Genomic DNA, 15,000 nt, shown 5'->3' on the forward strand with positions numbered 1-15,000 from the left:
CTATTCTGTATAGTGATTATATTGATCAGGATTTCGGAATTATATCCCTTGATAACATCCACTTCTGTCTAATTGATGATATCAGAGGTCCAGATAGTTTCTACGTTACATGTAAGAAAATTAATTTCTAATTTTAACTAATATGAAAATGTCGTACATTAATAAAAAATATAAGTTGTTATTAAATTATACACTATCCTTCTGGTATTTCTTTCCCGAAACCCTTCGCATATGCATACATATTAAAGATTTTGAATTACAAATCTTTTATCGTCACAAGTAGAGACCCATAACCAAAGTAGTTGTCAGTAATACATTATTTACTTCATTATCACCTAGTAATTAACATCAATTGGTACACCCACAAGAAACATTTCCAGTTCATCACCTGGTACTAACTATCAGGTGATCTATAAAGTTATCATTTCAAGTATTTAGAAGTTCATATACGCATTTATTCCCGTTGATATATAAAACACTGGAACATATGTATTTCTTTGCTCTTCTGACATTGTCAATTTCTAATGAATTTCACATGAGAAAAATCGGTACTCCTTGAAACTCTAAAACAAATTTTCCGTAACATTTCGTTCTTTATATACATTCCAAATATCACTTCTAAATGTTGAGAGCTATTGAGAACTATCAGTGACAGAAATTACACTGTTCTCTCTCATATTTTCTTTCTTTTTATTTTCTATCCTCTCTCTCTTTCTCTCTCTCTCTCTCCCTTCTTTCCCTTTCTCTTCCTTCCTTCTCTCTCTCTCTCTCTCTCTCTCTCTCTCTCTCTCTCTCTCTTTCCCTTCTTTCCCTTTCTCTTTTCTTTACTCTTCCTTCCTTCTCTCTCTCGCTCTCTCTCTCTCTCACACACACACACACGTGTGTGTGAATGTATGTAAATATACACCTTTTTTCTCTCTCCTTTCGAAGAAAGTAAGGCGGGATACTCTCCCCCCCTCTTTTCTTTTTCGTTTTATATTCTTCCATTTTATTAATTTCTTTTCCCACTCTCTTTTTCTCGCTTTCGCAGAAAGTAGGGCGGGATACCCTCCCTCACCCCCTCCCTTTTCTTTTCCGTGTTCTTTTGTATCTTATTTAATTTCATTTCTCTCTCTCTCTCTCTCTCTCTCTCTCTCTCTCTCTCTCTCTCTCTCTCTCTCTCTCTCTCTCGCTCTCTCTCTCTCTCTCTCTCTCTCTCTCTCTCTCTCTCTCTCTCTCTCTCTCTCTCTCTCTCTCTCTCTCTCTCTTTCTATCTCTCTCTCGCAGAAAGTAGGGCGGGGCACCTAATCGATTGGTCAGCAACAGACTGTTCTTGCAAAGGCCGTCAACCTTTTCGCGTGACAGTACGCGAATTCACACTAGGCAGAAGTATGCGGTCCATCGATTTTGTATCTATGCTTATCCTCCATAGTAATTAACGTCTGTTGGTCCCTTGGTACACCCACAAGAAAATCTAGAAAACACATATACGTAAAAAAAATAAAAATCGCAACGGACTACACACGAACGTGATGTAATATTCATAATCTACAGTCTTGCTATTTTAGACTGGTTCTCAAGCTAGAGTAAGCGCGCCTGACGGAAGTCTTGGTTACCGGGTATTTATCCTAACACTGCATAGGGGTTCAAGGATAGTGTAAAATCTGCTTATTGAAAGCGCCAATGATAAACTGATAAAACTGATAAACGTTTGATTAGAAATGTACTTTTTTTTAGCTTTTTAACGGCAACCGGAAGTGAATTGTACCTTTTTAGTTTTTATTCTGAACATTTTTTATATATTAAAAGTTTGAAAGGGGCCATGCAAAAAAATCGTTGAGGACCACTCCTGTATCATGTCTTGGTATCACACGGATTATAAAATATGCAACATACTTTGCAAACTGAATGAATGTAGTCGATAGAACTCATAGAGATAAAAAATAAATAAATAAACAGAAAAAAAACACAGGTTGGCATGAGGAACAATCGAAAACAAACCAAAAATTGGCAAAGGATCGAGATTGACGAAAACAGAAACAAAAAACGAGTGACATGAATTACAACTCACACGGACGTATGTCGGCTTTGTCTTGTGATCTTACTCCCTGTGATATAACGGATACATAATTCAGTGGCTGCACTTCGCTCCATCCACACAATCAATGGGCAACCTGACGCCAAAGGAAAAATCCCACGTTTTCAGAACCTGACGTGAGCTGAATTGCCTTCAGTCCTTCTACCACGAACCAGGAAAAAGGCAGCTAGCATAACGACAGTCATTGTGATTTACCGAGAGACAGACAGACAGATAGATAGATAGAGAAAGGGAGAATTAGAACGCGAAAGATAAATAAAGAGCGAGAGCGAGAGAGAAAGAGAACGCGAAAAATAAATAAATAAAGAGAGAGAGAGAGAGAGAGAGAGAGAGAGAGAGAGAGAGAGAGAGAGAGAGAGAGAGAGAGAGAGAGAGAGAGAGAGAGAGAGAGAGAGAGAGAGAGAGAGAGAGAGGGGGAGGGAGGGAGGGAGGGAGGGAGGGAGGGAGGGAGGGAGGGTGAAACAGATAGACAGACAGACAGATAGATACACAGATAGATAGAGATAGAGATAGATAGACAGACAGATAGATAGATAGAGAGAGAGAGAAAGTGTGAGTGTGACGCAGTTATACATTACTCCGGGTCAATCTCTTTACCCATAGGTTATAAAGAAAGCGAGTTTTTCTTCATCTCAAACAACCCTTTTCATTCCGGCAACTTACGCCCAATTATTGTTATTTTAAAATAAAAATAAGAAATAGTCATTACTAAACACGATTTAGGTCACTAAGCATTGATTGCACCGCGCCCGGGTATACAGCGAGTGATCGGGACTGTTCCAGCATATACCGGTTAGCTGTCACAGAGACAGGGTGCAGGCTTGAGTTTTGGAACATGGAAGATTCTGAGATCGATAATCCTGAAAGTACCTCTTCGTCCATTTCAGAGGATATTGAAGCACTGTCTCAAGCGCTTTCTCCTTCTAAGGCACAAACCCAAATGGATTTAAATCCAGCAGACACCATGGCGACAACTGAAGAACCTGTGGATCCATTTAGTAAAGTTGAGAGCGAAGGGCAGGAGGAAATTAACGACTTTCTTCATCAAGAAGAGAAAAGCGATAATTATGAAGAAAATTCAAATGTACATCCAACTGAAGTGGCAGTTCTAGGGAATGATGAGACTGAGTTGGATTTGATAAGTACTAAGAGTCCTGAGGACGAAAATGAAGATTTTTTTGCAAGTACACCTCCACCGATGAACATGGGATCCAGCAACATGTTAAAAAACGTGACAGATCTACCGAACCTTGTGAATTCTTCGGGAAATGAAGAAGAGCTTGAAACAAATGAGGACTTGCCTATTCAAGGAAATGAAGATGTAAAAAGTGTTCAAAGTCTTCGGCAGGACGAGGGAGTTATATTCCCAAGGGCGTCTTCTGTGGCGTCTGTAAAATCAGGCCTGCCTCCTTTGAATCCTGAAAATTCAATAACTCTAGGCGAGTCAGAAACTCAGAAGGATATTGATGCTGATGAAACAAAGGAAGGAAACGAGGAGAGTTCTGAAAGTCCTCAAGCAGAAGCAGAGGAGGGAGATATGGTTGCAAGATCATCACCTTTTGTGTCTATGTCACCTGGAAATGAGCATATAGATAATGAAGTAACTCCCATAAATCTTGAAAACTCTTCAACAAATGCAAATGAGGATGAAAATGAAGACCAAACTACATCTTCATTTGACTTTTATTGGAAAAGTAAACTTGAAAACGAGTCCTTCAATTTGCAACCAACCAAAGCATCTGCTTTAGAAAGTGATCAGACCATGGAAGAAAGTTATCAAAATGATAAAGGTTTTCCTCTGGATGACTATGAAGAAGAGTTATCACAAATACCAGAAGAGGAAGTCATAACTGCAGAAGCACACAATGAAGAGGAAGTTATATCTGCAGAAGCACATGAAGAGGAAGAAATTCAGTCTGCAGAAGCACAAGAAGGAGACGAAGTTCAGTCTGCAGAGGCACAAGAAGAGGAAGAATTTAAATCCCAAGATGAACCTTTCATGACAACTGCAGGTGATGTAAGTCAAAGAATACAGGCTGATGTTAATCTTCCAGAAGTGTACTTTACAGTAGGATACAAGAATCAGTTTAGTGAAGATGTGGAGAAGCCATTCACATCCTTCTACAGGGATCAACTTCCTTATGTTGGTGAGGACAGTATTCAGTATTTTAAGTATAAAGGAACTAAAGTCTGGGACAAAGTTGAAGGCTTTGATCATGTATTTTGCAGTGTTGGGACTGATGTCGCAATTGAGGAAAAAATAAATGAAATTGAAGAATACTTAGCAAAAAGAGCGCTTTCCTTTACTCCTGATGATGAAGCAGATGAAGAAGACAATTTTCTTCTTTTGGGAGGTGGCAGCTATGGTACAGGGTTGGCAGACAGTTTTTCAGGCTCAGTTAAACCCAAAGCCACACATTTCCTATGCATAAAAGTGAAGAATGATCAAGTGAAATCTATAGCTGCAAAGGTAAAAGAACATTTGCTTAACAAGGAACCAGATCTTTATAAGTGTACATTGCCAAACGAACGTTTACATGTCACTCTTGCTAGGGTCCATTGCAGTGCTCAAGATGCAATCATCGAAATCAACAACATGCTAAGAGGTTTGCGACCACGTATTCAAGACCTTGTTGGTAGTTCTGAATTTGAAAATCCTCAGCGGATTATAAGAGCTCGAGGATTATCAACCTTTGGCAATCAAGTATTGTATGTCAAACTTGATGTTCCAGCAGCCTTTATTTCTGTGATTGAGAAGCTTCAGGTGTCTCTCTCTCGTATCAAAAATGTTATTGTTACTAACCACTTTGAGTCTATTCCTCATATGGTTCTCATGAAAGTGGATAATACAACTGCCCGGAAAAGGGGGTTTAATAACTTTGATTCCAGTCTCTACAAAGACTATGTTAATCAAGACTTTGGAATGATTACATTTGATAACATTCATTTCTGTCTCATTGATGATATAAGGGATCAGGATGGATTTTATATCACAAGCAAGAAAATTGAGTTTTAATTGTGTGAAGATTTTGGGCCATATTCACTTATTAAGTACTAAATAAATCTGTTGCACATGCACATACATTAATGCTACTGTCATAGAATTATGATATGCATTTATTTATTTATTGAAAAATATCTGCTGTGTCAACACCTATAGCCATATGAGGAATTTTTTTGGTTCATAAGGTGATGTTTATGGATTCCCTGAATGGCTAATGGTAAAAACAAATAAATATGCCAGACATCAAATGTCATACAGTATTATGGTAAAGTTTTGTGGTAAAAAGGTTAAAAATGAATTAACATTTAGGACAAAATATGTTATATATCAAAGGTTGTAGAAGGCTGTAGGTTAGTATGGAAGTGAAAAGGGTAAAGAGTAAAGAGCAAACAGTGTATGAAGGCCAATCAGGACTGATGCAGAGCAAGCTATTCATACTTTCAGTGTGGTTCTCACACTTTAGGATGTGGACAGATGGTAATGAAGAAGAGAAGGAAAAGGAAAGTGGGAGAAGAAAAGACCATGCAAAATTAGTTGAGATGAGGGCTGAGATCCAAGGTAGGGCTGATCCCGTACATTGGGCCTGTCTCCATCTCCTAAACCACCCCATGACAACAAGCAAGAGACTAGGGTTATGATATGTATTACTACATAAAATATATTTATTTATCCAATCTTGTGAGCACTTGAAAAACGTATATTGATTAGAATACTGATAAGAAATACTGTTATATTTGTTAGCTTAATATACCCATTTACTAAAATGTTGGAAAAGATATGCAAATGCAATGTTTTTGTGCACCTGGGTTCTACAGTTCCACAACAAATATCTAAATGACTGAGGATTCATTTGTTTAATTAGAAATTAATCATGTAATGTAAAAAGAAGCTACAAAGTCAGGGCAGTATGTACCTGGTACATGATTCTTCATCTCTGACATCCTGCATGTGAAATTATCCAGCCCAAAGGTGTGTGTACTATGACAAAAGGCCTCAAGAACTATACTTTCCTTTTGTCACTATATCTTAAATTTAGTCCTACAACAAAGCAAATGGCTTGAACTAATCTTTGGCACTGTGATCATGTTGTGAACTTATACATATATCAGGACGCACTTGTTTGAATATGAAGGCATCAAACAGAATATGTCTTTTCATTTTCCAATATTCACAGGAATGTGTCTTACACAACAATGTATGATAATATTCTAACTCTCCTAGTCATTTTTCTAGGAAAATTCTCTCTCTCTAAACTAAGACAAATAGCAAATTGCAATTCCAAAACATGCTCCAACATATGAATATTACACACTCTCTCTTCTGTGCATATTTTAATTCTCTCCTATTTATATATATATATATATATATATATATATATATATATATATATATATATATATATATATATATATATATATATATATATATATATGTCAGAGCCTGACCTAGCAAAGTCAAAGTAGGAGGAAAAAACAATTTCAAGATGATTAAAATTTATTAACACAATGAAGAAAAAATCAGTACAGCAAAATATTTTACTGACATGTTTCAAGATGCATATTAACCACATGGTGCCAGGGATGGCATGTGTGTACATGACATAACCACTGTGTGATTAATTAGTAATTGTTTTAACACATAGATGGCTCCACAAGTACTTTGTTACCAATCGCAAGAACTAACTGATTCAACTGTTTACCTTTTTTTTCCGAGAATATTTTCTGGTAACTGATACTGCTATTATTAATGTCGATAACAATATTGTAAATATGATGTTTATGATAAAAATAAGAGTATCAATACTGATAGCTTTAGTAAAAAAAACAAAAACAAAACAATTCCCCGCAAACTAAAGGAAAGGTGAAATCTGGTGTGGTCACAAGGTCTAATTATTGACTACTTTGTGGCCAAGTCCTGGCAGAGCCATTTATGTGTAGAGACATTTAACAGAACAGTACCACAGTGAACACAAAATTTTCCCGGTGGCACTGGGTTAATAGAAACCTAATGAAAAGTACCTGAAATTACTATTAACACTGATTACAGAAAAGTAATGTAGCATCATCATATATGCATACTATAATTCTGTATATTTCTATAAGAGTAAATATAGGGTTCATCCATAATAATAATAAATTAGGATGATGCAGTATCATTCAATGGGAAAATCTACTTTTATATTTGTACTTCCTTAAACAGTTAAATTTCTTGTTTTAAAACAGCATTTTCTATCATTTTAATAATTCAATTACTTATGACATATACCTCATATATCCAATCTGTATGACTTTAACATTCTCTCTCCAGGTAACCGCCACATAACAAGACAAAAGGTGAAAATTAAAGTTAGCTTTACATCGTATTCATGTATGCAAATTCGCAAGTGCAATGCCAGCACTACTTAAAACTTTTCTGGTAACAATTACCATTTTTTCTAAAGATATACTACTATCTTCATGAAAATATACAGGACTACATGATTTTTAGTAGTCATACCTAGGGGCCTTCTCCCTGAAAGATAAAAGAAAAAAAGTTAAATAATTTCTAAAAAAGAAAAAAACATAATGTACATCCATACTGAATCATCATTTTTTGTACTTTAGTAGAAAATATAAGAGAAAGAAGAAGAAAAATGGAGGAGGAGGAGGAGGAGGAGGAGGAGGAGGAGGAGGAGGAGGAGGAGGAGGAGGAGAAGAAGAAGAAGAAGAAGAAGAAGAAGAAGAAGAAGAAGAAGAAGAAGAAGAAGAAGAAGAAGAAGAAGAAGAAGAAGAAGAAGAAGAAGAAGAAGAAGAAGAAGAAGAAGAAGAAGAAGAAGAAGAAGAAGAAGGTGGTGGTGGTGGTGGAGGAGAAAGAGAAGGTGGTGGAGGAGGTGGAGGAGAAAGAGGAGGTGGTGGAGGAGAAGGAGAAAGTGGAGGAGAAGGAGAAGGAGAAGGTGGATAAGGAGAAGGTGGATAAGGAGAAGGTGGAAGAGAAGGAAAAGGTAGAGGAGGAGGTGGAGGAGGAGGAGGAGGAGAAGGAGGAGGAGGAGGAGGAGGAGGAGGAGGAGGAGGAGGAGGAGGAGGAGGAGGAGGAGGAGGAGGAGGTGAAGAAGGTGGTTGAAGAGAAAGAGGAGGTGAAGGAGGAGAAGGAGAAAGAGGAGGAGGTGAAGGAGAAGGAAGAGGAGGTGGTGAAGGAGAAAGAAGAGGAGGTGGTGAAGGAGGAGGAGGAGGAGGAGGAGGAGGAGGAGGAGGAGGAGGAGTAGGAGGAGGAGTAGGAGGTGGTGGTGGTGGTGGTGGTGGTGAAGGAAAAGCAGGAGAAGGAGGAGGAGGAGGAGGTGGTGAAGGAAAAGAAGGAGGAGGAGGAGGAGGAGGAGGAGAAGAAAAATAAAAAGATGAAGAAGCAGAAGAAGAAGATAAGGTGATGGTGGTGGTGAAGGAAGAGGAGGAAAGGAGGGCAAAGATGAAGAGGAGAAAAAAAATAAGAAAAGAAGAAAGAAGCAAGAGTAAAAGATGAGAAGAAGGAAGAGGAAAGGAGAAGCAAAAAAAAAAAAAAGAAACAATAGTAAATGACAAAAATATAGGGACTCACGGGCCGCCTCCACTGGCATCGGTATCTTTGCGTCTCTTGAGAATCTGCTGAATCTGCTGCCACTCCCTGTTCAGCTCTGCATTCCTATCCTTCTCTTTGTTTCCTCCTATACGTCTCGTCTTCCTTCCGTCGGCCATCTTTACTCCGTACTGGAAGGCAGCTTTAGGCATGGCTTCTCTTTGGTTCATGTAGTCACTGTACTCCTCTTGTGTGTCGAAATCCCAACGCCCGACAGGACCTTTCTTGTTACCCTGAAAGTGTAGTGGTCCAGTTTTTATATTCATTTTTGTTGTTGTTACTTCAACAATGGCCACATTTTACTAACCTTTTTGTTATCATCATGAGATATACTATAACAAGAATAAAATACCTCATCCTATTCTTTTTCTTACATGCAATTACTGTTACCAATTCTTTAATCTTTTTATCTAAATCTGATTGATTTTTTTTTCCTTATCAACCCCTTGCTCCAGGCTTCATATACTGCATTTATGTGACTATTATTTCAACTTCACAACAATTTCTTTAGTTTCTATGAATTTATATTGAAATATTACAGATAAACAATTCCAGACTAATGTCACTAACCATGTCCATCTTTGTGTAGTCAGCCTCATCATCGGAATCATCAATGGCATCCTGCATCTCTGCCATGCCTGGGTAACATTCTGTGTAGTAGTCGTCACTCTGAAGCAAGCTGCTCACCCTAGAAACAATTATTTAGTTTTGTTTCAGTAAGTGTTCTGGAATTTAAAGCTATCTATTCCGAATTTTATCATACGATGGTCATCATTTCAGGAATTCTAACTAATTAAATTAAAAAAAAAAGTACTGCATTTCTCTCACTTCGATTGTGGAGGCTGTTGTTGCTGTGGAAGCATTGGATGCGATGGTACTTGTTGGGAGCTTTGCTGTTGCGGAGGCCCCTGTGGAGCCTGAGATGGCATCTTTTCATTCTTCACATCAGCTGAAGTAGGCCACTGACCTTGCAATCTTTCCTCTGCTGCTCGCATCTCATTCTTTACTTCCTCATGTGCAGACCGACTGAAGTATGAACGAGGCTTGTGGTCCCTCTCATGATCTCGGTCACGATCATGCCTAAATAAAGGGAGATTACATAATTATAACTCATTTTTAAAAAGTAAACCAAGTTATGTCTTTCATAAGAATGACTTCTTGAAATTGCTTGATGTAAGGATAGGACTATATACAATCATCAGTGTCCTTTATGATAAATAATATAACCTAATTATAAAATGGCATAAAGGCGAAAATTCTATTCAAGTTCACAAATAAAAATATTTTTACACAAAAATTCTCCCACAGGATAAAGACTTACCTGTCTCGATCCCTATCCCTGTCTCTATCTCTGTCTCTATCCCTCCGATCCTTATCCCTGTCCCGGTCTCGATCTCCCCTGTCCTTGTCACGGTCCCTTCTGTCGCGTTCACGGTCACGATCCCTGTCTCTTCCTCTCTCACGGTCTCTGTCTCTATCACTTCGGTCTTTCTCTCTGTCATTTGCCTTCCCAACAGAGGGTACATAATCTCCAATATCACCATAAATACTGTCTTCTGCACCAGCTCTTCCAGCCTGGAATAAAAACACCTCATAAAACAAACAGATAAATGATATCAATTATATGAAATAAATGAAATAATGTTAAGTATCTTAAACGCTGTTTCCTACTTATATGCCTCACTCATAAATCACATCTACAGATGCAACTTATGCATGCATGCGAGTGCATGCCCATACACACACCCACGCGCATACACAGACAGACAGACAGACACAGACACACACACACAAAAATCATAAACTAAACAGATAAATAACTTTAATGATAAAATTGTATATAAGAAGAAGCAGTAAATGAAATAATGTTCAATATCTCAGATAGTGTTTCCTCCTCAGATAGTTTCCTCACAAACCACATATACAACAAATGCCCATTTCATTATAAAAGCATTGAGGTTTTCTTACTGAAAAGAGAAGTTCAATTCCTGTATTCCGTCTTTCAAGCTTTAACACAACTACACATCACAACTCTTATCATTATGGGTTATTTCCACTACCATGGTTGTAGGTGTGTGATAATGAAATCACATCAACATATACTCACAGCTTCATTTTTGCCTTTATCCTTTTTCTTTTGCTTCTTATTTGCTCTCCCAGTGCGGAGGTATGATAGAATCTGTGTCAGCTTTTGAATCACAATGTCGTTAGTTGTAAACGTAGCTTGCATGTTCTGTGAAGAGAAGTTTTGTTAAAGACCTCAGTAGAAAAACTACATGTTTAGTTTCAAACTCAACCCTACAATCAAAGATAAGTCTGATTCAAGATACTTAAATTCTTATGTTCTAATTGCCACTACTGTCTTATTTGAATGACCATGGCCTCATATTCCAAGAGCTTTTACCACTGGTCAGCTGTTTACCTACGACTTTTTTGCTGTGAATGAGAGGGACATAATCTCTAGTCTACAGGTGCGGTCAAGTTGGGTTACTGACTGCTTATTAAGTACTTGACAAGCTGTCCATGTGTAAACAAAATTGGCAAAACAAATCACAGTTGCCCAGTACATGTGTCTGCACATACTATTACATCTTCCTAAGCACTAATTGCCCTGACTGACTTATTAATGTATAATTTATATGCAAATGCAAATTGTAATGATAAAAAACAACTCATAAAATGACAAAGCCATTCTTACCTCAATACCCTGAAGATCAGCCTTTGAACGAATAATGGTTGTTGGAATATCACTCTCTGCAACTTCATCATCAAGGTCAATGGCGTAAGCCATGCGACCCGGCAAAAATAAATCTACAAAATCCGACTGCTTAGAGTTGAAGACTGCATTGAAGATACGTCGGCCTACATTTGTCCTAGATATAAAAGGAGCACCATATAAAGTTTAAATATTAACATATAATTTCTAGGATGAATTTTACCTCATCTTTGCCATAAAAGTTACATCATTATTCACTCCTCTAATCAATTAGGTATTTCCATATAATCTCCAAACCAAGGACATCTTAGTACTGTACATATACTAAATCCCTCCCACCAAAAAGAAGATTAAAACATGCCACATTCAATGAAAACATGCAACATAGTCAATTGAGGTATAAAACAGTAAATATACAAACACTTAGTAGAGGAAATTACTTGAAAGTTAGTTCATCTTCTTCTTGAGGTGGAGGCATTGGAGGCTGAACAGGAGGTGGTTTCTTCTCCTTTGTCCCTTCAGCGGGCTTTTCTACTTCAACCATCACTTCTGATTCCTTCAGCTGGATCTCAGAACGGACCTTCTGCAGCAAAGCATAATCCAGGCCTTTCACCAAATGGGTATGTTCCATGTCACCACCCAAGAACTTTGATTCTTGAATCATTTGTTTCCTTCGTTCAGCTGCATCCAGGCCACTAGAAAAGGACATTCATTCATACTCCTATATATGAATTAGCCTAAAAACTGATGGAAAAAAAGGAAAGGAAAGGAAATACAGGCCTTCAGTTTAAATACATAAAAATGACTCATTAATACTTTGCTGTATGGTTTATGGAGTTCTTTCTATCTTTAACTTGGAATGGGTGGCTCTAAATGTAATTGAATAAATTATCACTCAATCGCGAAAAAATAAACAATGCCGGGTGTCCCGCCAGTGTGACTCTGTATCGGGGCTGTGCTCTGATGCAGCAGCGGGCCACAGCTGGCGGGTGGACAGACTCCGGGGAAGCTCCGCCCGGCGATTTTGTAGCCGCCAGGAATATTTTTATTTTGGTTACAAAATGTACCCGTTGTGAATGAGTTAAGCTAATATGACAACTACTGACTAAAAATGGGATATTCAATTATACTCGTATTTTCATCTACAAATCAAGAGCCTTAAAAATTTCACAACAATTGGCATACATCATTGATCAAATGAAGTTTATCCTGTTAACATAATAAAAATTTCATTATCCATGTAAGTATTTGTGTCTGAATTAAATCCAGGATGAATGCACATTAACACTGTTACCTCTCTTGTAAATATCAATTAGTTATCTATAATGATAGGAAATTCTTTCCCCAATCAATATATAGAAGGGATATGCAAAAGTGTAGTTTCTTAACCCCTAAAGACCAACAATTAAGGCTATCTGGAGAAAAAACAAAACAAAAGTGATTAGAGCAACCACAATAGAGCAAAGCCTCTCAAAACTGGCAGGCTATTTTCCTGCTGTTTTTCTGCTGCCAATGGAAGGTGAAGTAATTCTGGTAATTCATGGTACATAGAAAATTAGGATTATCTTAATAAGAATTCTTGTAATTTAGGACTTTCCCTTTACTTTCATTAATGATAATGATAATGAGGCTAATCTGGCATGAGCAATTCCTTGAAACAACACTGTATGCTTCAAATTCATCATATCTAGTCACAGCATAACTTTTGACTACTAAACATATTTATATTTTATGCTTGATAATGGGGACAGGCAATCATACTTTATTCCAATTTACTGGTAATGACTTACAAATCTACTAATCATTTCAAGGGCTGTCCATTTAACACTTAATACTTCTCTAAGATTTATATATATCTATAAAAAGAGAGAATACATTTTGTCCACATATTTAATGGCTATGCCGAAGAAACTATGACAGCTGAGTGAAGAATCTACTCTTTTCATCCTCATAAGGTCTTTCAACCAATGAGCACCATGGTATACATAGTAATTATTACTGATAAAACCTGGCTTTGTATAAACACTTACATATCACTAATATCAAGGCCTCTATTTGCTTGGTTAGAGATCTTACTTTAATACCTGTAATATATGAATTATACAATATATGAAAACAATAACGATGCTTACGATTTGAGATCAGGAGCCACAGCACGGTAACCTCCCATGCCAGCTTGGGATGGATCCTCTGCCTGATAATCTGGATTCTTCCCATCTCTCCTTTCTTTTGCTCTGTCACGATATTTCTCAGCAAGTTCTGCCATTTTCTCCTCTTCTTCCTTCTTAATCTTAGCATAGTAGCTGAAAGTAGTTGATACAATCAATATACATCATTCATTCAACAGAGATGAGAAGCAACCTCTCATGGTTCTACTGAGATTCTTCACATCACAAGGTTTAAAAATACTTTAGAAATAATAACACACCTTTTTTTCTTTTTTCTTTCAGCTGCACGTACATCATCTTTATTCTCTCTTCTCTGTGTTGGTGGTTCTGCACTTGAGGTCTTTGCACCTACTGAAGACACAGGTTCTTTCTGACTCCCCGCAGGAGCACGGGGAGTCATCAGCAACTTTCGGAAGTCAGCATTTGTAAGACGCTGTGGCCTAAGGATTGTGAAAGATTATTATTATCTGTCTGAAGTTTATGAAATATGTGTTTGTCTTTCAAATCACAGGCTGTTCCACAAAATGTTCATATTAATTTTACTTACCTTTCTTCAACTAAGGTTTCCCCTGGGGGTGCCAGGGGGTTTGAAAACACTTCTTCCCCACCTGGAAGTACACAGCATGTGAACACCAAATATAATTTCTATGAAGATTAATTTGATTCTAATCTAAAGAGACCTAAAAGAATGGTAATTTTCCAGAATATATGCTATATCATTTCACCTTTGCACACTAAAATAAATCATAACTAGTGTTCAGAACAGAAAAATGTTACATGAATTCTTTTCACTCTCTTTTCAACCTCAATCTCTTTGATACTATTGGACTTCTGCACCTAAAATGTTCTATTTTAGTGTGTTATGCTGGAAAATCCTTAGGATACAGAATTAAAGTCCAATTAAAGCATAGCATCACCAAGCAGGGTTACCATGACACGGTGAAAACAAATCCATCATTCATAGAAACCTCTAATAGAATAATGAAAATTTACTTAATCATTGTGAGTGAAAATGTCGTATGAATACTCTGATATGTTACTTGGCGGAGAGAAAAAGCATCATGGAGTGAAACTATAAGCTGTGCTTCTAGAAGAGTGTCCACATATTGTCTACCTGCTGAAATTTGGATTGAAGATTCTTCAAAATGGATTAACAATGAATTACCGATTCCATTGGTTGTTCGAACCACAATATGATAAGAAGGAAATGTCTAACCTTTCATATATTCCCAGATCACAATAAGAAACCCGAAAAATGGAAGCAATGGTAGAAAATATATTTACATCTACTTAGAACATTTTATTGAAGACAAGAGTTTAATTGATTTATATATTAATATATCACACATTTCTATTTCTTTTGAAAACCTATTTTACACTAGGTGCCCGAGCGCTCTCATGAGTGTTTACGCATTTTGAGGCTGGAACCCATCTTACATTTTTCAGGTTT

General features: G+C 37.3%; 3 protein-coding genes across 3 annotated transcripts in view; 2 read left to right on the plus strand and 1 right to left on the minus strand.

Moving 5' to 3' along the window:
• LOC113804202 (leukocyte receptor cluster member 9) overlaps positions 1-199 on the plus strand; it is a 1,644-nt gene extending 1,445 nt beyond the window's left edge. The window contains exon 1 of the mRNA XM_027355033.2: positions 1-199. This exon is cut by the window's left edge and continues 1,445 nt beyond it. Coding sequence (XP_027210834.2) covers positions 1-131 — 131 coding nt within the window. The 3' untranslated portion in view covers positions 132-199.
• Positions 200-2,882: 2,683 nt separating this feature from the next.
• On the plus strand, positions 2,883-6,227 carry LOC113804201 (uncharacterized). The gene has a single exon (XM_027355032.2). The coding sequence runs from the start codon at positions 2,913-2,915 to the stop codon at positions 5,091-5,093; it is 2,181 nt and encodes a 726-aa protein (XP_027210833.2). The 5' UTR covers positions 2,883-2,912; the 3' UTR covers positions 5,094-6,227.
• Positions 6,228-6,557: 330 nt separating this feature from the next.
• The window catches only part of beag (IC cytokine homolog beag), a 9,154-nt gene continuing 711 nt past the window's right edge, over positions 6,558-15,000 (minus strand). Inside the window, exons 2-12 of the mRNA XM_070143592.1 lie at positions 14,098-14,158; positions 13,811-13,990; positions 13,515-13,685; positions 11,823-12,077; positions 11,365-11,539; positions 10,774-10,899; positions 9,988-10,241; positions 9,495-9,746; positions 9,237-9,354; positions 8,649-8,899; positions 6,558-7,592 (exon numbers count right to left, since the gene is read on the minus strand). Of these exons, the coding sequence (XP_069999693.1) occupies positions 7,565-7,592; positions 8,649-8,899; positions 9,237-9,354; positions 9,495-9,746; positions 9,988-10,241; positions 10,774-10,899; positions 11,365-11,539; positions 11,823-12,077; positions 13,515-13,685; positions 13,811-13,990; positions 14,098-14,158 (1,871 nt within the window). The 3' untranslated portion in view covers positions 6,558-7,564. The remainder of the gene's footprint in view (positions 7,593-8,648; positions 8,900-9,236; positions 9,355-9,494; positions 9,747-9,987; positions 10,242-10,773; positions 10,900-11,364; positions 11,540-11,822; positions 12,078-13,514; positions 13,686-13,810; positions 13,991-14,097; positions 14,159-15,000) is intronic.

Source organism: Penaeus vannamei, chromosome 31, assembly GCF_042767895.1.
Source record: "Penaeus vannamei isolate JL-2024 chromosome 31, ASM4276789v1, whole genome shotgun sequence".
NCBI classification, from domain to species: Eukaryota; Metazoa; Arthropoda; class Malacostraca; order Decapoda; family Penaeidae; genus Penaeus; species Penaeus vannamei.

Excerpts from the sequence above, each read along its gene's own strand:
- LOC113804201 (XM_027355032.2), top strand. The coding sequence starts at position 2,913 with ATGGAAGATTCTGAGATCGATAATCCTGAAAGTACCTCTTCGTCCATT.